Source organism: Parasteatoda tepidariorum, chromosome 9 (assembly GCF_043381705.1).
Source record: "Parasteatoda tepidariorum isolate YZ-2023 chromosome 9, CAS_Ptep_4.0, whole genome shotgun sequence".
NCBI classification, from domain to species: Eukaryota; Metazoa; Arthropoda; class Arachnida; order Araneae; family Theridiidae; genus Parasteatoda; species Parasteatoda tepidariorum.
In genome coordinates, this window is record NC_092212.1 from 24,337,202 (window position 1) to 24,351,575 (window position 14,374).

The 14,374-nt window shown below is 32.2% G+C and overlaps 1 protein-coding gene across 1 annotated transcript in view; it reads right to left on the reverse strand.

Annotated features, from left to right (window-relative positions):
• LOC107438594 (MAM and LDL-receptor class A domain-containing protein 1) overlaps window positions 1–14,374 on the reverse strand; it is a 184,169-nt gene that overhangs the window by 93,021 nt on the left and 76,774 nt on the right. The window contains exons 28-31 of the mRNA XM_071185593.1: window positions 13,117–13,248; window positions 8,813–9,066; window positions 5,729–5,819; window positions 5,522–5,632 (exon numbers count right to left, since the gene is read on the reverse strand). Coding sequence (XP_071041694.1) covers window positions 5,522–5,632; window positions 5,729–5,819; window positions 8,813–9,066; window positions 13,117–13,248 — 588 coding nt within the window. The remainder of the gene's footprint in view (window positions 1–5,521; window positions 5,633–5,728; window positions 5,820–8,812; window positions 9,067–13,116; window positions 13,249–14,374) is intronic.

Here is a 14,374-nt window from a genome sequence, read left to right on the forward strand (position 1 = left end):
GTTACTATCATCACTATTTGATTCAACAATATAACGATGTCTTCATCAGTCAAATAATGGAAGCCAGGCTCACATGCATCACTTTGAAACCAATCTTCTAAATTTTCTTCATTAAGAATTTCAAAACCTTGGATTTCTTTTGCTTGTTCGAGTATACTGTTATCATATTTTTCTTGAACATCTGAAGAGGATTGTTCATCAAGCGGTATCATCTCTCTCCAAGATCGTGATAACGCAGACGATTTTACCTTTGACCATTCTGCTGATGTTCCATATACTGCAATCCAATAACGAATATGGCTTCCAAAAATTTGATAGTGTTATAACTTCATGAATCAAATTTTTTTAATCTTGAAAATGCTTCTCTTTATATTTTTTGTGTGACTCCGGAATGAGCACGGATAATCAGCAAACCGGATAATCCGCGCACGGATAATCGAGAGTGTACTATATATATATAATTTTTCTTCTTTTTTTTCCAATGCTCAAATGGAGAATGACCTTTCATCATACAGGCATCCGGAGGGCAGATTTGTTGGCCACTCTTTCAGGGGCACCATATTAGGTGGGCCAACGTTGCGCTCACAGTAATAACAGATAGTACAGAAAAGGAAAGAACATTACTCCAATGAAAAATATAGGCAAAAATCAATCTGGCAAACTCCACCTACACACCTATGGTACACGGCAACATCTCTTGGCACCCTTCTGGGAATCAAGTGAGTTCGAAGCTCCCAGACTGCCTTGGCCAGATTCTCATCTTGTCACCTAAAATGTCCAACATTCGAACGTGTCACAAAAATTTAACAGAACTTGTAAAAAATGCTGTGTCCATCCAGCCTCACCAAAACATATACTTGCTTGTGTCGGACTATCCAGGGCGGACTTAACTTCCGATCCCCTTCTCGTCATCGACTTTCTGGCTGTCAACAACTTTTTGGAGTTGGTCTGACTGATGTCAGAACTATGAGGATAAGCAACAACAACAACAGGAAAGAACATCCATGCTTTGCCCGGGATTTGAACCCAGAACCTTTCTGAATGCAAAGCCAGTTCCCTGACCCCTACACAGACCAGTGGGTTTTAAATATATTATATAGTATATTAAAATAAATAGATATATTTTATAACATATTAAAGTAAATAAATTTTATTATAGCATATTAAAATATATTTGTAAAACTAACCAACTTAATTTCTAATATTAAAGTGACATTAACTTCTTTTAAACTTCTAACAACCTCGTTGAACATTTATCACCACTGTTTAAATTTTGACCGGTTGTGGTTACCCTGTTATACCAAACTTACCCTGTATACATCGGGTAAATTTTTCACCAATCTCTTCACCGGATACCAGTTTCTTCCTTGGCTTCCTGATATTGTCAACTCATACTGTGCTCTACTATTATTTTGATTCACGTATGCTAATTGCAAAGAACCAGTTCCTACAACAAGAAAAAATTAAGATTATTTTTTTTTACATCTTTAAGCGTGAGTTATATGCCGCTAGTCTATAATCAAACACTTATTGCTAATTTTATATAAATATTAAAATATTATGTGTTATTATTCTTACCGATTGACAATTTTTCTTATTTAACAGGCTAAATTGGCCATTTTTTCATTGTTTGCATTTGTTTATACTCGCTTTTATTTTGATAACATGTCCAAACTTAAAGACATTCAAAGTAATATATTTACTCTTTTTTTATAGATAATATCAAAGCTTGAAATGTGCAGTAGAAGAGAAATGCAAATTTCATTTTCGGTTCAAAATTGGCATCTGACATTTTTATCTTTTGTTTGAAATATTTTCATATCAAGCATCTTTTGCTTTCATTTCTCAATTGAAAAATAAGTCATAAATAGTTTATAGTCAAGTTAGTTATAGTTATAAGTCAAATGTTTTGCAGTAATTTTAATGAGACGTCTCAATTTAAAGTTTTCTTAAGTATCAGAGCAACAAGATACGAAAAACATTGTTAAAAACAAATGCAAGTTTTCTATAAACTCTATCTCAATCATTCCTAAAAATGTTTTTTTTTACCTTCTCCGTACATGTGATACCAAAATCTGAAGCAGGCATTCGGAGAGAAATGCATATTTTCGCTTTCCAGTACTGCTGTTTGTCCAACATATCCAAAATTTCCATCAATATAAATATACCACCCTGAAAAAATGAAATAGTAAATAATTATGTGATTTTATTTGGATAGTATTTTAAAAGCTTATTGGGTAAAAAAAATTTACAGATTTTTCTAATATTCTTGAAACATGAAATACATTGTTATTCCATGAGTTTTTTTTCTGGAAACCATTTCTTATTAGCAAAATCTCACCTTCAGCAGTTCCTGTCGTGTGGTCAAACGATGGACCAGTACCCTTATTTGGAGTGCTGCCAGAATTTCTAATCCATTGAAGACCGGTACTGATGGGTTGTGGTAAGTTTCTCCAAGTGCAAAAGTCCTTTTCAAAATTGCAACTTCCGTAAGCAGGGCAGGTTTCGTCTTCGACAGCCAAATCATCCACAGCAACGTAAGTGCCTTTCGTTTTCTCTGCATACATAATAATCTAAAAAAAATATTATAAATGATCTTCCTATAAAGATTTCGAGTCAGAACTTTAGTCATCAAACCCAGGCAGAACATAAGAGAAGGGAATAAAAGATGACCAGAAGCTCAAATATTGAAGACAGTCCTTGAGTTTCAAAAATTGTTCTCGAAAACTTTCAGCCTATTCAATAACAGAAAATATCCTAAAATCTTAATTCATTGAATATATAATTACTATTGGTCATTACTATTCGTTATAAATTTCGATGAAATTCACAGATATTATAGGACGTGTGTCGTATAATATCTGTGAATTTCATCGAAAACATCTCATCTTCTTTTATAGGCAGTGAAATATCAAAAAATCAGAAGTGAACATGCGTTTTTTAATCAAGAAACGAAAAAAGCAAACGAATGTGGTCAAACCATTCTATGACATATTAGGTGACATATTTTTAATACAACAGTGAGTGTTACGAATTACTTGAATATATAACTTCATGATTTGAATCAGCAAGTGATTTGAATCAGTGATCCGAATCACTGATTCCATTCATTCGAATAACCTTGATGATTTGTTTTGCCCATCTATTCAGTAATGAGAAATAATGAATGAAAAAAAGTTTATAGATTTTCCTTATTTTCACAATAGAAGGACTTGGCGCTGAATAAATAAGCCATACTTTTTCTTAAGGTGAAATTTTTAGATCAAATTGTTCCTCAGTAGAATTTACAAACGGGTAATTTAAATGTTGCTAAAATCTTCTCTATATGTAACACCACAATACTGTACAAAATATCTTATTGCCTTCTGGAAAATCTTGTTATATTTCACCATAACTGAACTTAAAAAGCGTTTTCCGGATCAATTTTATTACGTAGCTTATGATCATATTCTCTTAAGGCCTGGTTTCTTAAGACAAGCGCCTCTGGGCGTCAGCGGGAAGTTGACGTACAGCTGACTTCAACAAAATCCTGTTTTGTTAGTTCAGCGTGAGCAGTCGGTCCAACGCAGACATTATCTCGCATTGCGCATGCGTTAATAACGTAAACAAATATTTATTTTGAATTTGTATTGATTTTGTTATTGTCGGCCAGTGCTTTAGAGCACAAATAATGACTTTGGTCAAGAATAAACTTATTATAGCTTAGCTAAATGAAGAAGAAGAGGAAGAAGAAGCTATGTTTAATGTTAAAATCAAGATCTTGACTGTTTTCAATGCTCTGTTGGATGTTGTCCGCCATTGCTTCAGTCGTTAACGTTACGTTGTAATTCAACAGCAGTTGATTCGGACGTCAGTCGTCGTTCAAGCTGAGCTTTCGATGACGTATACTGTCGAACTAACAAATTGACCAATCAGGAATTAGAGCTCGCTTCAAGCTGACGTTTTGTAACGCCGACCTGTCCTAAGAAACCAGGCTGATTTTTAATTGAAAGAATTGTCATAAAACTCATTTCACTTACATCATAGTCTCCTTTGTCCAGATCTTTAATAGTTGCTCGACTATGTATCCATTCGCCATCTGTGTTGGGTTCCGCATATTCCGTCCAAACGGAAATAACATCATCTTTGGTTGTTTTTTCAGTATTTTGTACTATCAGAAATGTTTCTCTTCCGCCTTCAAGAAAGTACCAGAAGTTCAGGCATGTACCAGAATGTTTGGTGAAATTGTAGTTTGGACTTGTCATTGTACCACTGGTGCCATCCAGAGCGGCATAATTTCCTGTAATATTGTTGACTTAGGAATGTTTTAGTTTTAAACATGTTTTGTAAGAAAATAGTTAATATTTACTAAAGGTTATTCCTAAATTCAAGCAAACATTGCCAACTAAAATAGCAAAAAAACCCAGCGGGATAGCTGATAGTTCAGGATAATTAAAAATGGATGGTTATGCGAAGGAACGAAGCGTTTTCAATGTTGATCAACATTTTAAAAACTGTTATGTCCTTCTTTGTGCGGGTAATTTGCGCTGTCGTAATTAAAAGTGGCCATCCGGATCATACCATATAACACTGTATAACTTTTTTAAGAAAGAAAAAAATAATGATTAAGCCAACAAATTCATAGCCACATAGACCTTAAAAGAGCATATTGAAAGCTGTATATACGAAATTCAACCACATTTATGCAAAATTGTAATTTAAAATCTCAGTAAATGAGTAAGTGTGAGCAGCAGAGAATATATACCCAATATACTATTCCATGCATAATTAATACTGTATACTTTAAGAACAAATATAAAAAAACTCTAACTTTTTAATTGAAAATCTAAGTCTTCTATTATTATTTTTTTTCATTACTTTTGGGACACCCTGCATTTCTTATTACTTAATCTAGTAGAAAAGTATTCAATCATTTGTTTATACTAAATAATGCCACTTGGCAAAATTTTCCCACCTAGATGAAAATTATCAAAATATTAATGCCATTTTTCCATTTTTCGCAAACTATGAGCCCAGATAATGCAGCATTGGAATAAATTGTAATATATGAAAAAAATAGACCACAAACGGTTTTCATTTTATTAAAACTGTGGCTTTTCTCCGTATTGACGTTTTGTACAATTTTTAGAATAAATATTGAGGGAGCTGGTTAAAGATAAGCTAAACTCGACCATACAGTCATGAGTAACTGCTACTATCATTTGTGAATCATAGTTGAATATAGCATATTATTTGCAAAAAAAGTAGTATTTCATGTGATCCTAGAGCCTTCGAAGAACAGCAAGATTTAAAGCCGAGTACAGAAGTGTATGAGGCAGATGGAAGTTATTTCGAAACATATAAATTATGAATGTAATTCCTGTAATATTTTCAAAGAATTCTTTGATCTTTCTTGGAGATTAACAGGCGCGCAGTGTAAATTTATTTACCTAATGCGAGGCATACATTTATTATTTTTTTTTGTTTATAAAATTCAGTAAATTCCTCATTTAATCGAGGTTTTTACTAAATAACAGTATACCAGTATCTGTTCCTGTAGTGTGGTCTACAGATGGAATGTTTCCTTTCCCAGTTTTCAAAATCCATCCATCTGCTATCCATTCACAAAAATCTGCTTCGAAGTCACAAGCCACTGAGGATAAAGATTGAGTGAGTTTTATCATAGCTATGAATGAAATAATGCAAAGCAATATTCATAATAAGACGGAGAGAGAAATTGAAAACATACCTGGATGAGGACATTCATTTTCGTAAGTTTCAATGTCATCCAGGGCAATGATAGGCTTTGAAAAGTTTCCAACTATTGCTTCAATAACAATCTGGAAAATATAACACAACATATAGAGGGTCTAAGCTTCGGAAATGTCATTCTTCAAAAGTTTCACAAATTTCTAAGAAACATCAATATGTGTGTTAAATAAATAATCGTAAGAAACTGAAGCGTAAGATATTACTTGATTAACGCTATGTTTATGGACGCTTCTTATATAGCTATCTCTACGAACACGCGTCAATTTGACGCATAAACGAATACATCACTAGGTTTACAGACGTTTCTTATATACCTATCTCTACGAACACGCGTCAATTTGACGCATAAACATGTACATCACTAGGTTTACAGACGTTTCTTATATACATATCTCTACGAACACGCGTCAATTTGACGCATAAACGAATACATCACTAGGTTTACAGACGTTTCTTATATACCTATCTCTACGAACAAGCGTCAATTTGACGTATGAACGAATACATATAATGGTGATTCTTAGTTTAATAAATTTAATTTAGAACATTTTTATCCACCACTATATTTCTGAATAACTCGTAGACTTATATAATTCACCACTTTATATTTGCAATATTTAGTTAGCAGTTATTTACCGTTTTTAATTATTTTGACGTGTCCGGAGCAGTTGGCATCTCTGCACTTAGAAAGCAATGTAATTAAAATAAGAAGAAAATAGAAATATTCTATTCATTTTTCAATACTCGAACTAAGCAACTGAAACCTTCAAAATCTGACACTCTGACATCGACATTCTGCGTTTGTTCTTTCTATTATTGCTTATCGGCAACAGTTGTTTATCGCTTGTTTCATTTGAGATAACGGATCGCAGTATTGTTGGTACATTCTTATTTATTATTGATGTGATGGTTGCATGTTTACTCAAAATTTTGTCTAAATTACGATTGCGTCAAATTCACTCACATCCGTAAAGATAGGTATACCACAAAAAGAATTTCAATATTTCAATGCTTTTGAAGAAAACAGACTTCAATATATATTTACTTCGATCAATGGTTAAAAGTCATTACAAGAGATAAAGTAAAAATTCAAACAGGTTTTACAATTTTCTTTACAAAACTCGAAATGCGTCAAAATGACGCGTCCCGTAAACCTAGTGTTAAAAAACATCATTCGTTTCAAAAATATATAGAATATATATTTTCTCATTTGTTATAAAAATATTTCCAATCTTTATATTTTCGAAGCGAAGGAAGGTTTTGAATCAATTAATGTGCCACAAAATAAATTAAATAAAAAACTTTTTTTCCCCTCATACTTGAAACGGACGAAAAGTTGACACGTTTTGAGCCTTCGAATATGACACCCCTCTTCAAGACAACATGCGGCGGAACAGAAATAGGTTAAAAATAGGGGAAAAATGCATTTCACTCGTGGACAGCTGTGTTTCTTTGTTTTGTTTCTAACTTGTTTCTGTTCTCATCATTTATATTCTGTTGTTCTGGATGGAGCCGTCATGTCTTGGTTCTCGATACGAGTTCAGAGTGATAAATGCACGCATTTCAACAAGCTCATAAATCATCGCAATATTTTGTTAACAAGTAACAAATTTAACTTGATGCAAAATCTTTCCATCTTTATTTTTTTGTACTTAAAAAGACGCTATATCGAGGGATTTGCAAATTGCAAATTTTTTTTTACCCTACGTAAGTCATTTAAAACATAAAGCATAGAAAAATAGAGTTAGAGTAAACAATGAAGGGGAAATATTTTGTCAAAATATCAAAATGCAAACCAACTATGGCAAAATTAATCAAGCTTACGAAATGGAGAAGTAATTCTGTAATAATGATTTCTTTGTCTTTCAATATTCCGTAAATATTTGTTCAGTTTTCGAAACTTCAGGGTTTACTTTGAGTTTACTCTAAATTCACTTTTCTCAAAATTGTAAATTTTAAGCTACCCTTAGAGGTGAAGCAAAATTTGCGATGAAAAATTTCTCCCTCTGTGTAGCGTCCCTTTAAGTGGTAAATAATATAAGAAAATCAACAATAATTCGCATTTTTCACCAGTAGGAGATCCGCATCTTTATACGTTATATGTAATCTTTATTATATTTTGCAGTGGACTGACATGGTTTCCAGTGGATCTTCGCAGTGAAGCATCACTGGCTGTGGTTAGTGAGCTGGTGGGGGACTACTTAGATTAGCTCGTGAAGAAAGTGGCGGTATCTGTCCTCATTAAACTGTTCTACCGTAAAGTGCTCAAATTCAAGCGTAAGCCCAGTTACCAAACCAGAAAAGTTATCCCCACTGCAGAGGATCAGAATTGTGACAGCAGAATTGTGATAATCCTCGGGGATGTCTCTCAGATCGTCGCTAATAGTCAATTATGTAACTGTAGGTTGACTTAACCCTTTGACTATGAATTTTAAAAAAAGATTTTTTTGTCCCGTTTATTATTCAAAAGGACAAAAGGATTTTTCTGACAAGCGGTTATCAATTTAGAGGCTGGGACATGTATGTCCCGGCCGTACTTAATGGTGGGATACACATGTCCCACTTGTAGTGATCAACTTACTACAAGCGCATCTATCATTCCGGAAAAATTTATTATATGGACTTTTTTTTACATGGTATGATACACGGTGAAGCAATCGTTGCAAAACCCGAATTTACAAATTGGACAACTCATATTTGTTCTTTTTTCTATGTTCATTTGAGAAAATATGAATAAAATATGAATAGACATAACAATCCCAATAAAGAATACGAGTGAGATATATCTGTCCTAATGAAGAGTACTGGTGGGATATATCTGTCCCAGCGCAAAATCACAATGCTATATCATGCAAGAAACTCTTTAGCACCATCTAGGGGATATTTGACACATGAAACACGTATACTTGGTTCGACTCTACGACTAGGACATATTACAATGAGTTTTAAAGTGCTTTTCACCCAATTAGTAATTTCTAAACATTTATTGAGACAAGTGAGTCCCGTTAGTAGTCAAAAGGGGTTAAGTAAAGTACTAATATTTCAAGTAATGCGCACTTACCGAATAAGTCTTGCTGCTACGAATGGTTCTCATTCCTTGCTTCCACGCATTGCCTTGCGAATTAGTCTTACTCCAAATTGTTTTATTATCAGAATCAGTCCTGATAATTATATTAAGGGTTCCAACGTCTTGGCCATACATATGGTACCAGAAACTGAAGCAGAGGTTTTCCGTTAGATTTTGTTTCATGCTGACCATGTGAGCCTTATCTCCTCTTTTTAAATTAGTAGAAGCTGTTACGTACACAAAGTAACCTGCGTGTAATGATAACACAAGAAAACAGATGATTTGTAGAATGAATGACTATAATATGATACTGGTAGTTTATACACTAGTATTAGAAGGTATAATTTTTTTAAAACTTAACTTTTTGGGAGATTTATCGTTTTTTCTCTAGCATGAGATTATTATTGAAATAAGAAATATAATAAGGTTGGTTGGATTGAGTTTATTCACACAATACCAGGGTTTAATGTTACTACACTCAACTTAAACTAAACGATACTGAACTCTTCTGCACTTGGGGACTTATGCACTCGCGTAGAGACTTTGTCATGAATCACATTAGTACCTGCAGCAGTTGAGCTAAGGAGAAAAATTAACTTTAAAAAATCATTACTTTTAAAGAATCTTCGTTGCTAAAATGCTAATTGCAATAAATGGGCACATACTAGGTAAATTGTGATGAAAAGGAATATGCTGTGAGTTATGTATGAAGCAGAAACGAAAGGGTTCAGAAAATTTATACATGTATGAGCAAAGCAATATAGTTCAAAGTCTATAATAAGTAATATATAAATTTTATTTTATTTGATGCTAAAAATCTAATTTTGTACTGATATAGGCAAATAAAATTATTTTTGAGAATTGTATGAGCTGGACCCATCATTAGTAATGTTTGATCACGGTTGGTAACGTTTTCGTTTTTTCATACTGAAAATAATTCGATACCCTTTACTTGCAAAATGTTTTATAAGAATGCTAAAAATATATATCTTGCGTATTCTTAACTATAGTGTATCAGGCTCCGCGGCCCTAGAGGACGCCGGGTGGGGGAAGCACCCCCTCCCAATCCATTTCACTACCACCAGGAATGATGCTTCCTCCAGGGTCCATGCCACCTGGATATATGTAACAGCACATTCCCAGTGGAAAGCCCATAGATCATGCATAAATATCCGACATTTCGAATTGGGAAAATATTTTGCTTCAGCATATTAGTGGTAAATAATTTTCTTTGACAAGGTTATTTTGTCAGGGTTTTAAAATTATACACTACCAAATTTGGCGACTTCAGTTAGTTAATTTACACAACAGTATGTCAAAAAGATTATCGGATTACTTTTGATCCGACAAACTAAGGTTGCCTGCGTAGAATCTAGATAAAAGAGTTAATGAAAACTTTTTTATTGTAAGGACTAATAATGGTCATCACTCCTTTGGCTTTCTTATAGTTTTGTCTTCTAGTTCCTCAATTTACTACCTCTATAGTGCTGCTTCTCTTAAGTTTAAGAGCATCAAGTTTCGTTAAAGTTACGGTTTTGGCAGATATGCAACAGGCGACTAATTATGTTAAAAATAGTAGAAACTCAATTCACTTTTATCTATTTATTATCTCTTTAATTATTCATAATTATCTACTACTACGACTTACATTTCATATTATTCAAATGCAAAAACTTTTTGCGTTCTCTTTCAAAAGAAAATTGCAAAAAATATGCCATAAAAAGTTTCTCATTTTTATTTCTTTTAATAAAATNTGATAATTTCTTTTTATGTTGTTTAATACCTTACTATGTGTTGTATATTGTGGGTAAATTTCATAAAATTCCATGTGTAATTTCTTGAGTTATCGCGATTTTTGTGAATTTTCCTTAATTTATGATAACCAGTGTATATGTAACAGCACATTCCCAGTGGAAGGCCCATAGATCATGTATAAGTATCCGACATTTCGAATTGTGAAAATATTTTGCTTTAGCGTATTAATGGTTGATTCAGCATATTAGTGGTAAATAATTTTCTTTGACAAGGTTATTTTTTCAAGGTTTTCAAATTATACACTACCAAATTTGGAGACTTAAGTTAGTTAATTTACACAACAGTATGTCAAAAAGCTTATCGGATTACTTTTGATCAGACTAACTAAGGTTGCCTGCGTGGAATCTAGATAAAAGAGTTAATGAAAACTTTTTTATTGTAAGGACTAATAATGGTCATCACTCCCTTGGCTCTCTTATAGTTTTGTCTTCTAGTTCCTCAATTTACAGAGATGCCAACTTGCTCCGGACAGTGAATATATATTTTAAAGTGGTAGTTTATCAATTGTGATTCTTGGTTTAATAAATTCAATTTAGTAGATTTTTATCCACCATTATTTCTAAATAATTCGTAGGTTTATATCATTCACCACTTTATAGTACTTACGTCATGTTATACCTTTTAAAAAGTGAGCAAAAATAGTTAAATATTTGCAGAATTTACTTTGTAGTTATTTACCGTTTTTATAATTATTTTGGCGTGTCCGGAGCAGTTGGCATCTCTGAATTTACTACCTCTATAGTGCTGCTTCTCTTAAGTTTAAGAGCATCAAGTTTCGGTAGAGTTATGGTTTTGGCAGATAAGACACAGGCGACTATTTTTGTTAAAAATGGTAGAAACTCAATTCACTTTTATCTATTTATTATCTCTTTAATTATTCAAACTTATCTACCACTACGACTTACATTTCATATTTTTCAAATGCAAAAATTTTTGCATTCTCTTTCAAAAGAAAACTGCAAAAAATATGCTATCAAAAGTTTCTCATTTTTAATTCTTTTAATAAAATTTTGAATTTTAATAGTTGGCACTTTTTGCAATTTTAGTCATCTAAAGCAACCCTGTTTTGGTAGAGTTAACAGCTTGCTTAGAGAATACGTTTAAGAGATAACAAATTGGAATGTCACGGGTATAAGGCGCAAAGATGCAAACTTGCACCGGACAGCGGATAAATATTTTCTTGTGATAGTGTTTTCATGTATGATTATTCACCACTTTATTTTTATTCACCACTACTTCTAAATAATTCAAAGGCTTTTATTAAACGTCACTTTGTCACATGTAGACCATATTAAGCCCTTTAAAAAAATTGGCAAAAATATCCAAATATCTAAAAATTTTAGTTCACAGTTCTCTACCGTTTTTTAAAATAATTTGTAGAATCTGAATCAGTTGGCATCTCTGTAAGGGTGGTAAATTGAGGAATTAAAAGAATTCCACTACTAAATACAATCGTTTTTCGATTGTTTGGACAGTTACTCGCAAAACTTAAAGATACATCATTTGACTGTGTATCAATTAAATCGGGCAACAAATCCTCTTTTTTTGATGTTTTAAATACCTAAGAAATTTCGGAAATAAAATAAAATATGTGGGAGGGAGAAACATTTCGGATAAAATTTCTGAGATGCCAGTGGCTCCGCTTTCGGATAATAATTTCAGAAAGTAGCAAAGAATTTAAAACTGAAATTTGCATTATTTTGTTCATTTCACCAATATTTTAACCCTTTAATGGGCCATTTATTTCTACTAATGGTAAATTAAAGTATTTTTGGTATTGAGATTGATATAAGAATAGTAATTGATATAAGAAAAAAAACTCATTTAGTTTATAAAAAAATAATCTAAATTTTAATGCCATTTTTTTTGGTGGTAAGTATATTTACTACGGCCTATTAGAAACTTATTGACTTTTATTTTTCGTTATTTATAAAATAAATTTTATAAATGCTACAAACTTGTACTTTTGTACGTTTTCTTAAGCTACCAATTTTATTCAAACGCACTTCAAGAAAGTTGAAGTTATTAAGAAATGGAAACCTAAATTAAAAGTGGTAAAATAGTTCACCAAAAGCTTCAAAAATTGGTGGTAAGCATACTTACCACGGTCTTCGAAAGGGTTTATAGACTCAAAGCCAAATAATCCCAGAACACCAAAGTGGTAAAACATTTGAATAATTTAAATGTAGTGGTGGGTATAAAACTGTTAATCAAATTTGCAAAACTAATTAAATTTGAAAAACCAAGAAGTAACAGAAACTTTTCTACCATTAGGAAAACTATTTTCAAGAAGCAGAGCAAGTTAGCATCTCTGTAATTTTGTGATTCTCAATTTGAGAAACTTTAACTATCACTCATTTATTTCTTACAGATCATGGGCACCCTGCTAATTAAAATATTGAAAATTAAAACTAATTACAAAACACGTGTTTCTATTAAAAATAAATGGTGTTTTTTTAAATGAATGTTAAGCAAATATTTACCGCTTTTTCCTGTATGATCAGATAAGGGCCCGTGATCATTTGGTGATTTTTTTGCTTTGGACCAAACAGCTGAAGTGACGTCATTATCTGGATGCCAACCACAGTCATCGTGATCAAATGTGCAATTCAAAGCTGCAATTAAAATATATAATGTTCCATGCTTTAATTTACTATTATTTAGTCTTGTTCGATCCAAATAAAATGTGATAACAAAATAATAACAATAATGTGATAGCAAAATAGCAACAAGCTGAAATTAAAATAATGTTCCGTGCTTAATTTACTTTTATGCGGTATTTTAATTAATATCGATCTAAATAATACATGAGGTAGCAAAATAATAACAATAATGCGATAGCAAAATAATAACAAGATGAAATGAAAATGCAGAATGTTCCACGCTTAAATTTTCTGTTATTCGGTCTTTCACTTAATATTCGGTTCAAATAAAATAATAACAATAATGTTTAATAGTGTATCTAGTCTATACAGGATGATAAGTTAATTATTTTTATGAATTTCAAAAGATAAAACTGAGACCATTTTCAACCATGCTTTTAAAAATATTTTGAAGTGTTATTGAAGTGTTTGATAAAAAAAAACAAACATGGCTGTTAATATTCTGATAAAACAAGAGCTAAGTGGATGAAGTAGGTAAGTGACATTTTCGGGGATATTTATTAATCAGGGAAAATGACATATAGTGGTCGCTTCAATATGCGTATGTTTAATCTAAGAGGATTGTTTTTGCTTTCACTTCAATTTTGACACAACTAATCCACATTAGTTTCGATTATAATTGCGCGATATTAATTTTAAATTTAGCGGGAAATAAAATAAGGAAAATAACTACAAGTGTAACTTTCTGATAAATCCATAATAAAATATTTCGGATTCAATTTTCTTATTCTGATTGTAGCCACTATGAAAATGACACCCGCTTCATTCATTCTTTTCTTCAAATGCATGGAATTAATGGGTTTGGCTGCCACATTTATTAAATTGTTCAAGAGAGCGTTTTTAGTGCATTTCTTTGGTGAAAAGCATCTTGTTTTTCATATCTATCTTATTATATAAAACGCTAATACGTACGTATGTATGTATTGTATCAATAAAACCGATGATATTTCTTTTCTCGCGTTGGCAACAGTTTTCATTTTTAATTGATTGGATTCGGCGCGCAAGAGCACGTAGTGAGCAACCAGATAACAATAACCAGAGTGAGCATTATCAGGTTGTTCAATTCAGATTCATGCAC